At 44.2% G+C, this 21,620-nt stretch overlaps 1 protein-coding gene across 4 annotated transcripts in view; it reads right to left on the reverse strand.

The window, feature by feature from the left end:
* LOC132805812 (integrin alpha-7-like) overlaps positions 1 to 916 on the reverse strand; it is a 178,753-nt gene extending 177,837 nt beyond the window's left edge. For all 4 annotated transcript variants that reach the window (XM_060821095.1, XM_060821093.1, XM_060821097.1 and 1 more), the window contains exon 1: positions 626 to 916. In XM_060821095.1, the coding sequence (XP_060677078.1) occupies positions 626 to 798 (173 nt within the window). In that variant the 5' untranslated portion in view covers positions 799 to 916. The remainder of the gene's footprint in view (positions 1 to 625) is intronic.
* Positions 917 to 21,620: the final 20,704 nt, after the last annotated feature.

Here is a 21,620-nt window from a genome sequence, read left to right on the forward strand (position 1 = left end):
AGTCAATGGGCCAGACAGCCCCCTCCGTCACTGTCCCGACCTTTTAACGCGGGATAAAGCAATGCTTTGTCCACCTCATGCAATCTGTAAGATCCCACGCACTCATATATCAAGTGCAATGAATAAATCAACCTTCTAAGTGTGTGTGTTGCCCAGCTCCAACTTTAACGATGCAGTAAAATTACTAAACACCATATCTCCTTCTGGCACTTTGCAAGTCTTACAGTTCCACGCACAGCAAAATAAAACACGATCATTGACTAATATTTTGCACACCTTAACAGTCAACATATGAGAACGACTTTTCATTCTGGATACAAAATGAGTTGGGACGTGTCGAGAAGTGCAAGCATTGCCTTTTTTGGAAACTCGCAGAGATACATGTTTTTGAATTCAAAAGGAAGTTGATATTAAGACAGAGTTGTTGACAAACATTTGAACCGTTCATCTGGCAGAGGTGTCTCCTGGAAATATTATGCTTTCCTGATTTTAAATATTCTTCCTAGTGATACAACAAACAATGGGCTGGTCAATCTGCAATGTTGCTCTTGCCTGAACCAGCAATAGGAGACACTGGCGCGGATAACAGACACTGCAAAGTCAATACAGTATATTTCCAACTCACCAGCTCTGAACGTTCGGGTTCGTCTGCTTGTGTAACGCCACGGAAAATCCAAACAAACTGCCTGTTTCTCCTTCCTTGGCGATCGTGTTGGTTGTCTCCAGATTAAAAGCCGAGCCTCGGGTTGCCAGAAGCAGACAGCACACGCACAGCAGAGGTGACATTTCTGAGGGCATACCTCTGGTGCCGCAGAAGCGCTTTCCCAGCCTGACAGAGAGGAACTGACTTGAATCTCGGTGCGACCTCGTGTTTACAGGAGGCGAAATGCACCGCTACCACTTTATTGAACACTGCAAGTGTTAGTGAAACACTCCCTCTGCTCTCTCTCTCTCTCTCTCGCAAACACACAGTCTCTCCCAGAAGTCAGACTGCCTTCCAGTAACCCTTTCACACCTCACGAGATTATTTTGGACTTGAAAGCCATGCTTATCAAATTAACACCAAGTACAGTAATACACAAGGTATTATTATAAACTATTAGGTCATGGATCTCTATGTACAAACACAGTGAACTCGAGAAAACTGACATGCCTTAAACTGCTGTTGATGTTGGAGTTAATGCATAATTTACCTAACGGGAAAAGGCGAATTAATTGTAGTTATTGACAGTTTTAAAAATTAATAGTTTCCTACAGAGTTACTTAAGTGTTGAAATTACAGAGGGAACAGGACTTCACTGGATCACCCAATGCGGAATCAATGATAAAATGAAGCTTTCCTGTTTGAAAGAAAATTATGAATGGGTGTTGATTTCAATCCGTGACCTTTGCAATCACAATGCGGTTCTTTTAAAAGGAAAGTGGACAGTTGACCTCAAATCAGGATCACGCGACAAACCGAGACCTTGGTGAAGGCTTCTTATACACAAAATGTGTTAAGATCTCAACCTGTGCTTGGTGAGCTGATCTGGGCGGGGGTAATAATTGGGAACTCCGATTACCCTCGCCACCCCTGGCCTGGATGAATAGGGTTAAAAGCAACCAAGGTCCCTGAACACATGTCAATGACCTCTGCTGGAAAATGCTCGTGTGTGGTTACGACTGGGCACAGCTGTTACGCTGCCCTCGCTATTGAAGGAGTTTTTTTTTTAAAAAAAACTTTAGGTAAACACTTGAAAGGGGTCTACACTCTGCGAGGCTGTCACCAAACAGCAATGACACTCAGTCGAGGAAGGGAAGGGCTTGTTGAGTGAGACAGGAATGGAGTCCAGATCCCAGCAATTTAAATTTAAAGACAAGATCAGGCTGAATATTGAACTAGGCTGAAAAGATTCTTCAGTAATTCACTTATATATATATTTTTAAACGCTTTTCTTTAAAAAAAAAGAGACCTCAACCTCAGAATGTCTCAAAATATTGACAATTTTTTTTGCTATTACCCAACACCCAGCTGATCCCAGAATCAGCAGCATGACAATGACAAAACCACTTTCAGGGGTTGAGGGATCAGCATTGGCCAACTACACCAGCACACCTCCTGCTCTTATTTATAGTGCTGGGTGCTGCTTCTGTATAATGTCTCCAGAAAAAGGCAACAAAGCAACACTGGGGGAGCGTTACCCTTATATCAGCCAGGACTTCAACATTTAAATCTCTGGAAAGGGGGCTTGAATCCACAGTCTTCCACCTCCCAGGCAAGACTGGTGCTCATTGAATCCCAGTGAGCAGTGACAGAAAGTTTTCAGGGCTTCTCAACATAAAAAATCTAATTTATCTCCTTAACTGGAAAACAACTGAAACAAAAGTTATTCCCGATGAAATGCTAGTTTCTTTTGCAGGTATTGTGGCAGCTAGCAGAACACGCTGAGTTGTTGATGCATGATGAAAGCTACAGCAAATAGCTGACAGTTGTGACAGAAGATGCCTTGATGGCCTAGTTGGGGGGAGAAAAAGCAACTCCCAATACTTTGAAGCTACACAGACAAGGTGCTGGCTCAGTTGTTTATCAATGGTGAGTCAGTTGGTCACAACTGGATCAAGCAAGTCTGAGCTTGGGAGAGGGAATCTCTGCACCTCCTGATGGTCATGCACTCGGGAGAATATCAGGTGTTCTCAACAATACCGCCAACATCAAGCGAGGTAACTTTGTTCAAACACTGACTGACTGAGCCGCGGGACACTGCACAGAGCCTGCTCTGCCACACGGCTACCCTAAGACATAGGAGCAGAAGGCCATTCAGCCCATCCAGTCTGATCCATTATTGATTGAGACCATGGCTGATCTGATCGTCCTCAACTCCACTTTCTTCCATTTACCTTTGACTCCCTTCCTGATGAAAAATCAACCGTGAATATAGTAAACATCCTGGCCTCGACAGCCCTCTGTGGGAAAGAATTCCACAGGTGCACTACCAGAAGAAAATCCACCTCAGCTGCTTGAAGTGTGTGACCCTTTATTCTAAGATTATGCCTCTGGTCCTCGACTCTCCCACAAGGAAAAATGACTTTTTCGCATCGCCCCTGTCAAGTTCTCTAGAAATTTTGTACATATCAAAGTGGTCACTTCTCATTCTTCTTAATTCCAGTGAATATAGGACCACCTTACTCAACCTCTGCTCATACTTCCATACTTGGTATCAACCCAGGCAACATTCTCTGGCTTGCCTCCAGTATCCTTCAATAAGGACAAAGACTCCCAAAATCCCTCGGTTCTGTAGTTTTCGGCAGTCTTTCTCTGTTTAAATAATACTCAGCATCGTTCCTCCAGTAATCAGGAGAGGTTGGACATGCTAGGGCTGTTTTCCCTAGAGCATCAGAGGCTGAGGGGTGACCTTATAGAGGTTTATAAAATCATGAGGGGCACGGATAGGATAAATAGACAAAGTCTCTTCCCTGGGGTGGGGGAGTTCAGAACTAGAGGGCATAGGTTTAGGGTGAGAGGGGAAAGGTATAAAAGAGACCTAAGGGGCAACTTTTACACGCAGAGGGTGGTACGTGTATGGAATGAGCTGTCAGAGGAAGTGGTGGAGGCTGATACAATTGCAACATTTAAGAGGCATTTGGATGGGTATATGAATAGGAAGGGTTTGGAGAGATATGGGCCGGGTGCTGGCAGGTGGGACTAGATTGGGTTGGGATATCTGGTCGGCATGGACTGAAGGGTCTGTTTCCATGTTGTACATCTCTATGACTCTATTCTTCCTGTCAAAACACATAACCTCACGTTTTCTCACATTGTATTCCACCTGCCATGCTTTTGCCCACTCATTTAACCTGCCTTTCTCCCTCTGCAGACTCTTTGTGTCATTCTCACCACTTGCCTTCCCACTTATGATTTGGAGATGCCGGTGTTGGACTGGGGTGGACAAAGTTAAAAATCACGCAACACCAGGTTATAGTCCAACAGGTTTAATTGGAAGCACACTAGCGTTCGGAGCGACGCTCCTTCATCAGGTGATAGTGGAGGGCTCAATCCTAACACACAGAATTTATAGCGAAAATTTACAGTGTGATGTAACTGAAATTATACATTGAAAAATCGATTGTCTGTTAAGCCTTTCGTCTGTTAGAATACAGTGATAGTTTCACTTCTTTCATGTGTAAATCACAAAACCTTTTCTTTAAAAAGTTGCATTCTCAGGTGATAGCTAGACAATAAGTTGAAGGTGTTGGCCCCCATTGTGTGGCACAGTCATTTGTAGCTGAAATATGTGTCTGAGGCTAATGCAGACCTTGGGCATTTCAAGAAATGAATATATTAACAAGTTTGAAGCCGTTCATTATTAGGAGGAGGCAATAGCTCCCCATTTTACAATGAATTACTGATTGGACAGGCAAAACCAATGGCACGAATCTCAGAAAATCTTGTTTTTAAATACCATATTGGTCAAGAGTTCGTTTTTGAAGAGTCTGTTGTGGGCAAAAATGCTTTGCCTTGAGTAACAGTGCGGCTATAATATCTAGACGTCCCCCTCCTCATGTGAAATCTGCAGGTTACCTATGGCTTACTGCCTTGCGTTCAATTAATCAGAAAGATGTCCTTATTCTGCCAGTCCATAATATTTGCCAGTTTTTCATTAAATAATCACTTAACACACTGTTAGTGGTGTGATCTCATACATTTCTCAACACCACATACCAGATCCACAACTAGCCAATTAGTCTGGTTTCTGGTGGGATTGATTGAAGTAGAAATGTTTGCTGAGGCAGCAGTAAATCTCGCCTCTCTTCTGGTATGCAGCTTGAATCCACAACCTTCTGGTTTGCCTTCAGATTCAGAGGAAAAAATACCACCAATGGAAACAGACTTACAAGTGTACACAAGGACATGGGCAGATTGTGACATTTCAGAAGAAGTTCTCAAGTTTAAAATTCCAAAGAATGGTCTTTGTGTAACCTTGTATCTCAAAGGCATTGAACTGTGGAATGATCCTTCTTCAGACACCCTTCTCAAATGCAAACTTGTTCTATTAGTCTTTCCATTGTAATCTGTCGCTGGATGCAACCTTGTCTTGATTGGTGTGCAGATTTATTAAAATTCTGTTCAAATCTCTAATAGCTGCAAGATGTAAAGCAATTAAATTGCACAGTAATATTTCCAGAAGGAAGGGAAGTCCAGTCAAGTTGCTGAAAAACAGTTTCACTGTGATAAAGGCGAATAAAATTCCAGATACTTCATAAAGCATCAAATAATGTTTGGTTTGTTTGAGTCGCATTGTAGTCAGACTCTGAAAAAAGGTAGGGTTTGGACTCTGTTTTTCACTCAAGCTCTGACTTCTCAGGCTGAAGGGAGACCCCATAGTGGGAGCGTGTGCAGTGTTCTTAATCACAGGATGTATTTGCAATGGTTTGGATGTTTCCCTTTCGCCTCTGACTGTACACAGACATTTGCTTGTTTTTACAAATGAGCTGAAGAAAGTTCAAGGACAAATAACAACGGCTTTTCTCACACCAGGGGCACCCCACTGGGAATGCTCTTTTGTTTTTTTTTAACATGACGCCAGGAGGGATACGTGGAGAAATCGGGTGATGGAGATGCAGTAGGGTTGAAAAGGAAGGTGGAATGGTGTGCGCAAAGCAAGATTAGAGGAAAGTTGAGTTCAGCTAACAAGAGAACAGGGTACAGATAAGTCAATTTCAAGTACAAAATAAGCACTTTATAAAAACTGAAAGCATGATTACCCATTGCGAGGAAACAGACTGAAAATTTGAGAATGCAGAAGTGAAGAGGTTGGTAGGTTGGGGGTGGGGGTGGGGGGAGAGGGAATGTAAGATAGAGTTAGAGAGAGAGGAGGACAATCAAAGATGAACTTCTTAATTCTGATTTTTCTTTTGAGTCCTGATCTGAATAGGTGGTCCTTTTTTTAAATTCTCTCTGTTAATGCTGAGGTGCAATTTTTTAAAAAAAAGATTTGCTTTCTACTGTTGTTGTATTCTTGCTTCGGGTGTTTATGTTGCTTTAGTCATTGCCGTCCTTTGATTTTGGTGCCTTGTGACAGACCCACCTTCACATATCTGCCAAAATAAACACAAACCTCAACAACACGGACAGAAATGGACATTCATACAAAAAACATGAGTGACTGCTACAATATGACCTGGATTTCTGAAGGGCAAGTATGGCAAACTAATCTCGTCTTGTTTTAAATTGCCAGTCACGATGGACTGGGGTGGACAAAGTTAAAAATCACACAACACCAGATTATAGTCCAACAGGTTTATTTGGAAGCACTAGGTTTCAAGGCGCAGCCTCTTCATCAGGTGGTTGTGGCACAGGACCATACGACACAGAATTTATAGCAAAAGGGTTACAGTGTCATGGAGCTGTAATTATATTATATAGTTCACATTATATATTCATAATCTGGATGAAGGGACTGGGGGCATTCTAGCGAAGTTTGCCGATGATACCAAGTTCGGTGGACAGGCAGGTATTACTGAGGAAGTGGGGAGGCTGCAGAAGGATCTAGACAGTTTGGGAGAGTGGTCCAGGAAATGGCTGATGGAATTCAACATGAGCAAATGCGAGGTCTTGCACTTTGGAAAAAAGAATAAAAGCATAGACTACTTTCTAAACGGTGCGAAAATTCGTAAAGCCAAAGTACAAAGGGATCTGGGAGTGCTAGTCGAGGATTCTCTAAAGGTAAACATGCAGGTTGAGTCCGTGATTAAGAAAGCTAATGCAATGTCGTCATTTATCTCAAGAGGGTTGGAATATAAAAGCACCGTTGTGCTACTGAGACTTTATAAAGCTCTGGTTAGGCCCCATTTGGAGTACTGTGTCCAGTTTTGGTCCCCACACCTCAGGAAGGACATACTGGCACTGGAGCGTGTCCAGCGGAGATTTACATGGATGATCCCTGGAATGGTAGGTCTAACATACGAGGAATGGCTGAGGATCCTGGGATTGTATTCATTGGAGTTTAGAAGATTAAGGGGAGATTTAATAGAAACTTACAAGATAATACATGGCTTGGAAAGGGTAGATGCTAGGAAATTGCTTCCATTAGGTGAGGAGACTAGGATCCGTGGACACAGCCTTAGAATTAGAGGGAGTCAATTCAGAACAGAAATGCGGAGACATTTCTTCAGCCAGAGAGTGGTGGGCCTGTGGAATTCATTGCTGCACAGTGCAGTGGAGGCCGGGACGCTAAATATCTTCAAGGCAGAGATTGATAAATTCTTGATGTCACAAGGAATTAAGGGCTACAGGGAGAATGCTGGTAAGTGGAGTTGAAATGCCCATCAGCCATGATTGAATGGCAGAGTGGACTCAATGGGCCGAATGGCCTTACTTCCACTCCTATGTCTTATGGTCTTATGGTAATGATATTTTAAACAAATTTAGATTAAGTCTTAAATCTTTTAGAATGGGATATGCTAGTTTTGGTCCTTTAATATGTAAATCCCAGATCTCCTTTTAAGTTACATCCTCAAGATAGTTTCAGCTTTTCTAACAATAGGTACCATCTCAGCTCAGACAATGCAGTAAAGGTGTGAGGTTAAAATCTGTTTGTATCCCAATGCTGAGTCAGACTGGTTCTATTTCTGAAGTAGGACTTACAGAATCTTACATGGATGTATGCAATTTTTGAGCAAAATAAAATATAATTCTGCAAATACAAATTCACCCTATAAACGCCTGGAAACCTAGTGCTTCCAAATAAACCTGTTGGACTATAACCTGGTGTTGTGTGATTTTTAACTTTGTTTGATACGATCACTAGCATGATGGACAGGCAACAGCGAATTAATTCATTCGTAGGAGATGGACGTCGCTGGCTAGGCCAGTATTTAATGCCCATCCCTAATTGCCCAGAGGGCAGTTGAGAGTCACCACATTGCTTTGCATCTGGAGTTGCATGTAGGCTAGACCGGGTAAAACAATGGCAGATTGCCTTCCCTAAAGGACAAATGAATGCTGCCAAGATGGACTTCCAGAAGGTACTGGACAAGGCGCTTCTCACAAAATTACCATAAAATGCAAGCACACAGAACTGTAGATAACATTGTGACAAGTTATGGGTGGCACGGTGGCACAGTAGCTAGCACTGCTGCCTCACAGCACCAGAGACCTGGGTTCAATTCCCGCCTCAGGCGACTCTCTGTGTGGAGTTTGCACATTCTCCCCATGTCTGCGTGGGTTTCCTCTGGGTGCTCCGGTTTCCTCCCACAATCCAAAAATGTGCAGGTTAGGTGAATTGCCTGTAGTGTTAGATAAAGGGGTAAATGTAGGAGTATGGGTCTGGGTGGTATACGCTTCGGCGGGTCGGTGTGGACTTGTTGGGCCGAAGGGCCTCTTTCCATACTGTAAGTAATCTAATCTAAAAAAAAGTGTTGGTACTTAGTTGGGAAAGTAGGAGACCAGAGAAATGATTCAACCTGATTAGCAGTGGCACTCCCTGGATGTCTGTACAGAGGTCTCAGCTTTTCAGAATATGTATTGACAACTTGCCTAAAAGAATGGAGAGTTCTGTATCCAAGTTGGCAGATGATAAAAGTTAGCAAACATGGTAAATTGTGCTGACCGGAGCAAAAAAAATTACAAAAGGGACACAGTCGGACTAAATGAGTGGGCAAAACTCAGAAAGCTGCAATTCAATGTGAGATAATCCACCTTGGATCTGAGAAAGTCAAATTGGAACATTTTCTTAATAATGGAGAGACTCAAAGCTGTGGAGAAGCACAGGGATTTAAGTGTCATAAATATACAAATCACTAGAAAGCACAAGTGCAAAAAGTGATCAAAAAAACAGTCCATGGAATCTGAGGGAGCTAGAATAGAAAAGGGATGATGCTTCAGTTCTTCTGAGCCTTGGTTAACTACTACTTTCATTTAGAATATGACTTTCTTTTCTGGGAATCATGCCTCAGAGACATTTAATGGGGCTGTTGCAGGAAGTAGGGATAATCAAGTAATTCAAGATTTAATTCTTATCAATTCATTATTTAATCACTTTCAATAATAGCATAAACTTGGAAACATTCAGTTCCCATGGTTGTGTTTTTTTTTAAAGTGGGTTATGGACATCACTGGCAAGGCCAGCTCTTGCTATCCGCTCCCAATTACACTAAGTGACTAATTGGCCATTGAAGATTTGGAGTCATACCTGGACACAAGAAGATGGCCATAGTTGTTGGCGGTCAGTCATCTCCAGCTCGAGGTCTTCTCTGCAGGAGTTCCTGAGGAGAATGTCCTGGGCCCAACTATCTTCAACTGTTTCATCAATGACTTCCCTCCATCTTAAGGTCAGAAGTTGGGATGCTTACTGATGATTGCATGATGTTCAGCACCATTTCGCTACTCTTCAGGCACTGAAGTAATCCATGTCCAAATGCAACAAGATCTGGACAATATCCAGGCTTGGGCTGATAAGTGACAGGTAACATTGATGCCACACAATTACCAGGCAATGACCATCACTAATAAGAGACAATCTAACCATCGCCCCTTCACATTCAATGGTGCTACCATCACTGAATCCCCTACTATTAACATCCTGGGGTTTACTGTTGACCAGAAACTTAACTAGACTTGTCACATAAACACAGAGCAGGTCAGAGGCGAGGAATGCTCCGACGAGTAACCCCCCCTCCTGACTCCTCAAAGCCTGTCCACCATCTACAAGGCACAAGTCAGGAGTGTGATGGAATACTCCCCACTTGCCTGGATGGGGGCAGCTCCAACAACACTCAAGAAGCTTGATACCATCCAGGACAAAGCAGCCCACTTGATTGGCACCACATCTACAAGCATCCACTCTTTCCCTCACTGACGCAGACTGCACCACTTCCAAGATGCACTGCAGAAATCACCATCGATCCTCAGACAGCACCTTCCAAACCCACAACCACTTCCATCTAGAAGGCCGAGGGTAGCAGATACATGGGAACACCAACCATTCAAATTCCCCTCCAAGCCACTCACCATCCTGACATGGAAATACATTGCTGTTCCTTCACTGTCGCTGGGTCAAAGTCCTGGAATTCCCTCCCTATTGGCATCGTGGGTCAACCCAGAGCTGGTGGGCTACAGTGATTTAAGAAGGGAGTTCACCATTAGGGACGGGCAAAAAGTGCTGGCCCAGCCAGCGATGCCTACGTCACACAAAATGAATTTTTAAAAAAAGGCCATTCAAGAGCCAGCAACATTGCTCTGGGTCTCTAGTCACATCTAAGATAGACAGGGGTAAAGACAGCATATTTCCTCTGATAAAACATGAACATATTAGTGAATAAAATGCATTTTAGTTGCTGTGATCACAAATAACTTCACATTCCACATGTATTAATTGAAGTGCACCAGATGCCATGTTGGGAGTTGAACCCATACCTTTAGCCTTGGCCTGCAGGTCATACAGTCACAGAGTCATAAAGATGTTCAGCACGGAAACAGACCCTTCGGTCCAACTCGCCCATGCTGACCAGATATCCCAACCCAATCTGCCAGCACCCGGCCCATATCCCTCCAAACCCTTCCTATTCATATACCTATCCAAATGCCTTTAAATGTTGCCATTGTACCGGCCTCCACCACTTCCTCTGGCAGCTCATTCCAGACACATACCACTCTCTGCGTGAAAAACTTGCTCCTTAGGTCTCTTTTACATCTTTCCCCTCTCACCCTAAACCTATGCCCTTTAGTTCTGGACTCCCCCACCCCAGGGAAAAGACCTTGTCTGTTAAACTTATCCATGCCCCTCATGATTTTATGAACCTCTATAAGGTCACCCTTCAGCCTCTGATGCTCTAGGGAAAACAGCCCCAGCCTGTTCAGCCTCTCCCTATAGCTCAAACCCTCCAACCCTGGCAACATCCTTGTTAATCTTTTCTGAACCCTTTCAAGTTTCGCAACATCTTTCTGATCAGAAGGAGGCCAGAATTGTACGCAATATTCCAAAAGTGGCCTAACTGTCCTGTACAGCTGCAACATGACCTCCCAACCCCTGTACTCAATACTCTGACCAATAAAGGAAAGCAAACCAAATGCCTTCTTCACTATCCTATCTACCTGTGACTCCACTTTCAAGGAGCTATGAACCTGCACTCCAAGGTGCCTAGCCCACTGACATTGCCACTACACCATTGTCTCCCTGAATGAAAACAGGTACACTGAATGCTAAGTATTGATAACCCTTCGAGTCTATAAACGTTGCTATGGTGCTTGCACTGCTGATTTTTTTGGATACAAATAAGTAATTCTGAACGTAAAATCCTTTTTAGGTTCACATTACCCTTCCATTTGAAAGGGAGGTAAATTTCATCATGAACTTCTCTATAACTGCTATCAGTTCTGCTCACTGACTACTTGAAAGGTGGATTTTTATGGGATTATCTAGTCCTGCCCAGTTTGGCATTACCAAAGGGGTTAAGGCAACTTTCTACCATAACAGAGAGAGAGCTTCTTCACTTAGCAAAAAAAAATTCCAACTCCACCGACAATTCTGCCGCGTCAGCTGATTTCTGGGAAAAGAGCAGTCGGGGTGCTACAGTAAGCCTCACTGCTCTGAGGTGGGGTAATCCAAACAGTAAGCAGGTTATTCAGTCCCCATTGTTGGAAAGTTTGCATGTGAGCAGATTGAGCTAGAGTAGGATTGGACTCAGGTGCAGCATCTTTCACATTTCAGTATCTTTCTACATGTACTCATGTGAAGAAAGGCTACATGCTACGGACTGTTAAATCACACTCAAGTACATACCTTTAGTACAGAGAAGCAAAAAGCAAAAAAAAAAGTTGGCAAAAGTTCTCATGATCTCATCTGCGCTGTGAGTTGAAATCTTGTGTTCATCCATTATTCCATCAATTATAAATGAATTATAGCAATCGTGCTCAGTTACTGAAAAAGTAACTGAAGCATTACTGTAATTTAGACTCATGCTCTACAATGAATTGCCTTTTATCATTACAAAGATAGATTATATGACTGGCAGGGGTCATCTTCACTTATTTCGCGTCCACTCACTATAGACACTCACAAAGGGAAATCATGTGCTTAAAGCATGACTCCACAGATTGGAGTGCCACCATGATCTCCTATGCCTGTTTCATATAAAACCTGGGATCAGGGCTGCTGCACAAATTCAATCTGCCACACATATAAAATAAAACTATCCACAAAACAATAACCCTGGCAGAACCGTACCTCTTCGGGCCTGCAGGGACAACTGGGGAAGATCATGTGGTGTGGAAGATTCATTATCATTTAAATAACGAAGACTGCACAAGGCACGTAATCCATCTTTTGTTTATAATTCCTTCAGATCATATAAATCTGAGGGGATCGGGTACTCTGGATAGAAATCGTAACACCAACTATTAAGGATCAGTGGTGCTAGAAGAGCACAGCAGGTCAGGCAGCATCCAATGAGCAGCGAAATCGACGTTTCGGGCAAAAGCCTTTTTTACCAACTATTAAGGCCAATCTTTCAAAAGGTGCCAAGGAACGTGGGAAGATACAGGACCAGAAAAGGTGAATTTAAAGCTAATGGTCAGTCGAAGTGTTAGGTGCAGCAGTTAAACCAATGCTGCAATAACTTTGTGAACATTTGACTGTTCCATATGGCAGCATTGTATGTGCTATGAATTGGAACATGGTCAGGGCTGGAAACTGTAAAACCCCTAGGGCCGCATGTCTGACATGAAATGAATATTGCAAATAGAACTAGTATTTGTAAGTTGTGAGATACCACAGAGTGCCACAATGTATGGAAAGAAACTGATATGTTTGACACTTTATGTAACGATGCCTTTGAACTGTAACATATGTTCATACATTTAGGACTAAAGTATATTATTTTTGGAGAAAAAAAAATGGAACCTGATAGAGATATTTAGAAAGTAGCTGGGGAATTTAATATAACCTGGATAAAGCCCAGGGCCCAGAAACAATGGTAGCAATGTGCGATACACTCAACTATTCATTGCTCCATCTGCTGTCGCATCACTAGTATGACTTGGGACCTTTTCTTCTTTATTCATTCATGGGACGTGGGTGAGGTTGGCTAGTTCAGCATTGATTGCCCATTTCTAGCTCCCTTTGATAAGTTGACAGTGAACTATTAGCTTTGGTTTAGGTGGACACACAATGGCATTAGGGAGGAAATTCCTGGATTGTGACCCAGTGGCACGAAAGGAATCATGATATTTTTCCAAATCTGGATGGTAAGTCGCTTGGAAGGGGAACTTGCAGGTGGTAGAGTACCTGTTGCTCTTGTGCTTGCCCTTCTGGATGGTAGTTTGTGGGTTTGGAAGATGTTGGCGAAAAGAGGTTTGGTGAATTTCTGCAGTGCATCCTGTGGACAATACACACTCCTGCTACTGAGCAACAATGGTGGGGGGAATAGATGCTTGTGGGGCCAATCAAACAGCTGCCTTGTTCTGGATGGTGTCAAGTTTCTTGAGTGCTGTTGGAGCTGCACTCATCCAGGCAAGTGGGGAGTATTCCATCACATTCCTGACTTGCGCCTTGTAGATGGTGGACAGAGTCTGGGGATCAGGAGGTGGGTTACCCACTGCAGGATTCCTAGTCTCTCATCTGTTCTTGTAGCCAATGTATCTATATGACTAGCTCAGTTCCGTTTCTGGTCAATGGTATTCCCAAGGATGTTGATCACAGGGAATTCAGTGATGGTGATGCCACTGAATGTCAAGGGAGAATGGTTAGATTCTCCCTTGTTTGAGATGTCCACCATCTGGCACTTGTGTGGCATTCATGTTACTTATCAATGTCAGCCCAAGCCTAGATATTGTCTAGATCTTGCCGCGTTTGAACATGGACTGCTTCAGTATCTGAGGAGTCGTGACTGGTGCTGAACATTGTTCGATCAATCACTGGTGAACGTCTTCACTTCTGACCTTATGATAGAGGCAAGGTCATTCATGAAATAGATGAAGATGATGATGGAGTCTAAGACACTACCCTGAGGAACTCCTGCAAAGATGTCCTGGAGAAGAAATGACTGACCACTAACAACCACAACTATCTCCCTTTATGCCAGATATTGACTCCATCCAACATGGAGCTCCCCCCTCCCCCACGCCCAATTCCCACTGATTCCAGTTTTGCTCGCGCTCCTTGATGCCACACTCGGTCAAATGCAGCCTTGAGGGCAAGGCCTGTTACTGTCTCGCCACCTCTGGAATTCAGCTCTTTTGTCCGTGTTTGAGCCAAGGGTGTAATGGGATCAGGAGCTGAGTGACCCTGGTGGAACTCCACATTGTGCATTGGTGAGTAGATTATTGCTCAGCATTTGCTGTTTGACTGTATGTTTGATGATACTTCCATCATTTTACTGATGATCGAGAACAGACTGATGTGGCAGGAATGATTAATGTTAGATTTGTCCTACCACACAACTTAATGGAGGGTGTTCTCAATGTGGAATTCTCTACAAGGGCAGTGCAGTGGGCACTCTTACTGGTACTGCCTTGGATAGATTCATTTGCAGCAGCCGAACTGTTGAGCGTAAAGTCAAGTATTTCTTTCTTCCCTCGTTGATTCCCTCACCATCTACCACAGACTAGCAGCTCTTAGGGCTTAACCATCTCAGTCAGTAGCGGTGCAGCCAAGCCACCTTTGGTGGTGGACAATGAAGCCCCCTACTCGGAATACATTCTATGTCCTTGCCATAAAGTACTGTTCAACACAGAAGAGCATGGCTTCATCAGCCGAGGGGAGTGGGTCCATGGAAATCAGCAAGAGGTTTCCTTGCCCATGTTCGACCTGACGCCATGAGATGTCAGTGTGGTGCTGGAAAAGCACAGCAGGTCAAGCAGCTTCCGAGGGGCAGGAGAATCGATGTTTTAGGCGAAGGCCCTTCCTGATGAAGGGTTTTTGCCCGAAACGTCGATTCTCCTGCCCCTCGGATGCTGCCTGACCTGCTGTGTTTTTCCAGCATCACACTCTTGACTCTAATCTCTAGTATCTGCAGTCCTCACTTTCGCCTGACGCCATTAGATGTCATGGGGTCCACAGATGATGTTGAAGACTCTTCGCACAACTCCCTTCCATCTGTACGCTACTTAGCCTCACCATTGCTGGGTCTGTCCTGCAGGTGGGACAGGGATGGTCATGGTGTTATCTGGGATATTGTGTTTAAGGTAAGTATGACTACGTCAAGATGTTGCTTGAATAATCTGTGATACAGCTCTCCCATCTGGAGCACTGGCCGCCAGATGTTGGCAAAGAGGATTCTGTAGGTTCAACAGTGCCATGTCTTCCATTGTGCTTTCGGATCCCGTAGTCAATGCCAGGTAGTCCATTTGGTTTCTAGCAGTTGATATACCTGAAAGGCCATTTCAGAGGCAGTCTGAAGTCACACATAGACAAGACCTTGGAGAAGGAAAACCTCCATCATTAAGGGCATGAGTGAACTAGATTTACAAGGATATCTGCCAGGGTTGGAGGATTTGAGCTATAGAGAGAGGCTGAACAGGCTGGGGCTGTTTTCCCTGGAGTGTTGAAGGCTAAGAGGTGACCTTATAGAGGTTTATAAAATCATGAGGAGCAAGGATAGAAAAAGTAGACAAGGTCTTTTCCCTGGGGTGGGGAAGTCCAGAACTAGAGGGCATCAGTTTAAGGTGAGAGGAGAAAGCTTTGAAAGGGACCTAAGGGGCAACTTTTTCATGCAGAGGGTGGTGTGTGTATGAAATGAGCTGCCAGAGGAAGTGGTGGAGGCTGGTACAATTATAACATTTAAAAGGCATCTGATGGGTATATGAATAGGAAGGGTTTAGAGGGATATGAGCCAAGTGCTGGCAAATGGGACTAGATTAGGTTAGGATGCCTGGTCAGCTTAGACGAGTTGGCCTGAAGGGTCTGTTTCCATGCTGTACATCTCGATGACTCTGTGGGTCTTTAAGATATGGACAATGGTTCTATAGTCACCATTCAACATTTTAATTCCAAATTTTTATCAAATTAACATTCCACCAGCCGCTGTAGTAGGATTTGAACCCTGCTACTGAGAACGTGATCTGGGTCTCTGGATTACTTGTCGAGTGCCAATACCATTGCCTGCCCCTTGCACCGTAGGAAATTCATAAGTCAGAAACCACCACCACAGTTCTTTGCAAGACACATTAAATTTGGGATTTACAAGCTTTTAAATTCTTTTATTTTACATGAGTTTATTTCTGGAATGTGGGCATTGATCGCAAGGACAGCATTTATTGCCCATCCCTAACTGTCCAAGAGGCGTTGGTGAGCTACCTTCTTGAACTACTTTGTCAATGCAATGTGGGTCCACCTACAATCATGTTAAGCATGGAACTCCAAGATTTTGTCCCAGTAGCAAACAAGGAATGATGATAAATCTGCAAGCCAGGATGGTATATGATTCGGAAAGAAACTTGCAACTGGGGTGTTCCCACACATCTACTGCCCTTATCCTTCTAGCCAGTAGAGGTTGATCATTTCACAAACCCCTTACTGAATTTGAGGATGTGACAAAACACATTGATGAAGGTAGAGCACTGGATGTGGTGTACATGGATTTTAGTAAGGCGTTTGATAAGGTTCCCCATGGTAGGCTCATTCAGAAAATAAGGAGGCATGGGATCCAGGGAAATCTGACTGTCTGGATACAGAATTGGCTGGCCCATAGAAGACAGAGGGTGGTGGTAGGTGGAAACTATTCAGCCTGCTCTTTGTAATTTTTATAAATGACTTGGATGAGAAAGTAGACGGGTGGGTTAGTAAGTTTGTCAATGGCATGAAGGTTGGTGGCGTTGTGGATAGTGTGGAGAGCTGTTGTAGGTTGCAACAGGACATTGACAGGATGCAGAACTGGGCTGATAAGTGGCAGATGGAGTTCAACCTGGAAAAGTGTGAAGTCATTCACTTTGGAACGTCAAATTTGAATGCAGAATACAGGGTTAAAGGCAGGATTCTTGGCAGTGTGGAGGAAAAGAGGGATCTTGGGCTCCATGTCCATAGATCCCTCAAAGCTGCCACCCAAGTTGATAGGGTTGTTAAGAAGGCATATGGTGTGTTGGCTTTCATGAGCAGGTGGATTGAGTTTAACAGCCATGAGGTCATGCTGCAGCTCGTTAGAGCCCTGGTTAAACCACATTTGGGATATTGTGTTCAGTTCTGGGTGTCTCATAATAGGAGGGATGTGGAAGCTTTAGAGAGGGTGCTGAGGAGATTTACCAGGATGCTGCCTGGACTGGAGGGCATGTCTTATTACGAAAGGTCAAGGGAGCTCGGGCTTTTCTCGTTGGATCGAAGAAGGACGAGAGGTAACTTGATAGAGGTGTACAAGATGTCAAGAGACAGAGATAGAGGACATAACCAGAGACTTTTTCCCAGGGCAGAAATGTCTATCACGATGGGGGACAATTTTAAGGTGATTGGAGGAAGGTTTCGGGGAGATATCAGAGGTACGTTCTTTACACAGAGAGTGGTAGGTTCATGGAATGCACTGCCAGCAGTGGGAGTAGAGTCAGATCCTTTAGGGACATTTAAGCGACTCTTGTAGGCACATGGATGATAGTAAAATGAAGAGTATGTAGGTTAGTCTGACCTTAGAGTAGGATAAAAGGTCAGCACAACGTCAAGGGCAAAAGGCCTGTACTGTGCTGTACTGTTCTATGCTCTATTTCAAAGATTTTATTAAGTAAGCCTTGGTGAGTTGTCTTTTGAAATTCATTCATGGGATATGGGCGTCACTGGCTGGGCCAGTATTCATTGCCCATCCCTCATTGCTGTTGAAAAGGTGGTGGCAAGCTGCCATCTTGAACTGCTGCAGGGCAACCCACAGTGCCATTTAGGAGGGTGCTCCAGGATTTTAACCTGGCAACAGTGAAGGAGTGATATATTTCCAAGTCAGAATTGTGTGTGGCTTCGAGGGGAACTTTCAAGGAGTGATCACAGAATCATAGAGAGCCCAACAGTGTGGAAGCAGGCCATTCAGCCCATCAAGTCAACACTGACTCTCCGAAAAGCATCCCACCCAGACCCAGACCCCCATCCTATCCCTGTAACCCTGCATTTCCCATGGCTAATCCACTTTTGTATATCCCTGGACACTATATGCAATTCAGCATGGCTAATGCACCTAACCTGCACTATCTTTGGATTGTGGGAGGCAACTGGAGTGCCCAGAGGAAACCCATGCAGACACAGGGAGAATGCACAGATTCCACAGACAGTGATGCAAGGATGGAATCAAACTCAGGTCCCTGGCGCTGTGAGGCAACAGTGCTAATCACTGAGCCACACACCACCACCACATATCTGCTGCCCTTGTCCTTCTAGAACGTCGTGGTTGAGCGTTTGGAAGATGCTGGTCTTAACAATGTCTACGGTGCATCTTATAGATGACATACACTGCAGCCACTACGCACTAGCGATGGAGGAAATGAATACATGGCTTGCCACTGAAGCAGGCCACTTTATCCTTAAATGGTACCCAGCTTGAGTGTTATTGAAGCTGCACTCATCTCGACAAGTGGAGAGTTTTCCTTCACGTTCATGATTTGTGCTTTGTAGATGGCAGACATGCTTTGGAGAGTCAGGAAATTAATTATTTGCTGCACAATACCCAGGCTCGGAGCTGCTTTTGTCGTCACAATATTCATGTCGCTTGTTTGGTTATGTACCTGGTCTTCGGTAACATTAACATGTTAATGGTGGGAATTCAACGATGGTTATCCCATTGAAACGGAGACACTCCTGTTGGAAGTAGTCACTATCTGGCACTTTCCTAGCACAACTGTTAGGTGCCTTTTATCAGCCCAAGCTTGAATGTTGCCTCAGGCTTGCTACTTGCAGGCTCCGACTGCTCCTGGGGATAGAACTAAGACTATGCAAGCATCAATGAACATCCCCACTTCAGAACTTCTGGTGAAGATAACATTCCACTTTTTATTTATTTGGTTGCAATAATTTCTTGAACCTTACTAAATCAGCTTTTGGTAAAAATTCCAGCCTGGCCCAAAGAAACACATGACTGATCTAAAATAAGGGTTTGTCGTTCACAAAACTAACCAACACATGGCAACTGCACAGTTTTCTATGCAAGGAACTCAAACTTGAACATGTGAAGCAGCTTTAACATGAAAGCAGTTCTGGAGGGGTCTATCTGGAGGAGTTGCAAAAATATCCAGTTTCTGAAAAGTTCAGCTCTCTCCTCATATCTACAACAGAGTGTCAGTTGTGGCTCAGTTGGTCATGTTCTTGGTTCTGATTCACAAGGTTTGGGACCTGGTCCAGGAATTGAACACAAAACTCAAAGCTAAAAACCCACAGGAGTGCTGTATTTCATACGAGATGAGACATTCAACTAAAGCATTATTTTGATGTAGAACAGGGATTTTGCTCTTTGGTGTTCTGGCCAAAATTTCTCTCGACAAAAGCACCACGACAAAAATAGATTACCTGGGTTACTGTTGTGCTGCTTAAATTCCCTACAGTGTGGAAACAGGCCCTTTGGCCCAACAAGTCCACACCGACCCTCCGAAGAGTAACCCACCCAGACCCATTTCCCTCTGACTAATGCACCTAACACTACGGGCAATTTAGCCTGGCCAATTCACCTGACCAGCACATCTTTGGACTGTGGGAGGAAACAAGAGCACCCGGAAGAAACCCACGCAGACACGGGGAGATTGTGCAAACTCCACACAGGCAGTCGCCTGAGGCTGCAGTGCTAACCGCTGAGCCACTGTGCCACTCCTGTTTATGGGAGCTTGCTGTGCCCAGATTGGGTGCTGCGTTTTCTACATTACAACAGTCGCTACACTTCATGAGTACTTCACTGACTGCAAAATACTTTGGGACATCAAATGGTTGAGAAAAGCATTACATAAATGCAAGTCCTTATTTTTATTAAAATATCTTACTTTCCTCTGGCATAAAATAATGCAGTTACTACACTGACAATTGACTAGTTTTTTTGAATGCAGATTTAATTCCTAGGAGTTCACCCCACCTCCCCCTATACCTCTCCTTTCTTCCCCCATCCCAAAAGGAGAATGTTGAAAATACTGAGCGTTTCCTCAAATCAACATCTTACCAGCGATTTTATTTCTAGATTCAGAGCTTCTGCAGTGGTGACAGACATTGCAAGCAAACCTGACTCTCAAGATGATGGAGTATGCCTGGCATCTCTCTCAGGTACGTTCTAGAAAGCTGACTGGGTGATGACAATTGCCATATCAGTTACTGGGCCATCTGGTGTGGCTTCCAGTTCAGCTCACCATATGTAGGGAGTCACTCCACAATGTCGTTGAGTCATCTTTTACCGTGCCTTAGAAACATATAAATATCTTGTGAGAAGGAGCTAACCTTTGCTTTCAGCTGCTTGACCTTTGCAATTATTGTGGCCATGTCTGTTGAGTTCCTCCATGGAAGCTTGCTTAACTGCATTGGATCCACAGGTGGATGAAGCCAGCTGCACCACGTCTGTCAGTGAGCTTAATATCAGGGTCATTGCTGCAGCCACAGCCTGGGAACAACATTGAAGATTTTAAGAAAAACATTTTGATTTTGACCAACTCCATTGCTAAGTTGGGAGAAGTTGGGATCATCTTAAGTTATCTGCGTCACCTTCTTAGACTCTGGAAACCCTCGCAACATAACCAGGAAACTAACCATCATTCACAAACACCGTTGGAAGAATCAGGTTTGTGTTACTAGCTAAGAGCTACAAAGTCTACCAAAACAGCTTTCCCTACTTGGTGATACCATCATCTTACATCACGTGTTGAACTAATTTGTCTTATAAATTGAAGGACAAACTCCCTTAAAGTCCCCATTATCAGCTTTTCCTTCTGATTAGATTAAATTAGATTCCCTACAGTGTGGAAACAGGCCCTTCGGCTCAACTAACCCACACCGACCCTCCGAAGAGTAACCCACCCAGACCCATTCCCCCTATTTGCCCCTGACTCATTAGATTCCCCTACAGTGTGGAAACAGGCCCTTCAGCCCAACCAGTCCACACCGACCCTCCAAAGAGTAACCCATCCAGACCCATTTCCCTCTGACTAATGCACCTAACACTATGGGCAATTTAGCATGGCCAATTCACCTGACCTGCACATCTTTGGACTGTGGGAGGAAACCGGAGCACCCGGAGGAAACCCACAGAGACACGGGGAGAATGTGGAAACTCCACACAGGCAGTCGCCTGAGGCTGGAATCAAACCCGGGTCCCTGGTGCTGTGAGGCAGCAGTGTTAACCTCCATACTGAGCCACCGTGCCACCCTTCTCTCTGGCATGCGATCAGCCAACCGTTTGTCTGCCTGTTATTCTCACACTCTCTCTCTCAGGGTTGCATCTCTGCCTATCCGCTCACACCTCTCCCCTCCCCCCTTACTTCAGCATATTTCCCACCTTGTCCTAGCTACTATCAGTTCTGAAGAGGAGTCACCAGACTCAAAAGGCCTGTGCTTTCTCTCCACAGTTGCTGACAAACCTGCTGAGGGTCTCCAGCAATTTATGTTTGTTTCAGATTTCCAGCATCCACAGTTCTTGGTTTTATTCCCGCAAAGTCATGTTTGATATCAGAAATTAAATTTGCATACATTTCCAAGAAGTTCCTGCTTTCGGAA

The sequence above is a fragment of the Hemiscyllium ocellatum genome, chromosome X, assembly GCF_020745735.1.
Source record: "Hemiscyllium ocellatum isolate sHemOce1 chromosome X, sHemOce1.pat.X.cur, whole genome shotgun sequence".
Classification (NCBI taxonomy): Eukaryota; Metazoa; Chordata; class Chondrichthyes; order Orectolobiformes; family Hemiscylliidae; genus Hemiscyllium; species Hemiscyllium ocellatum.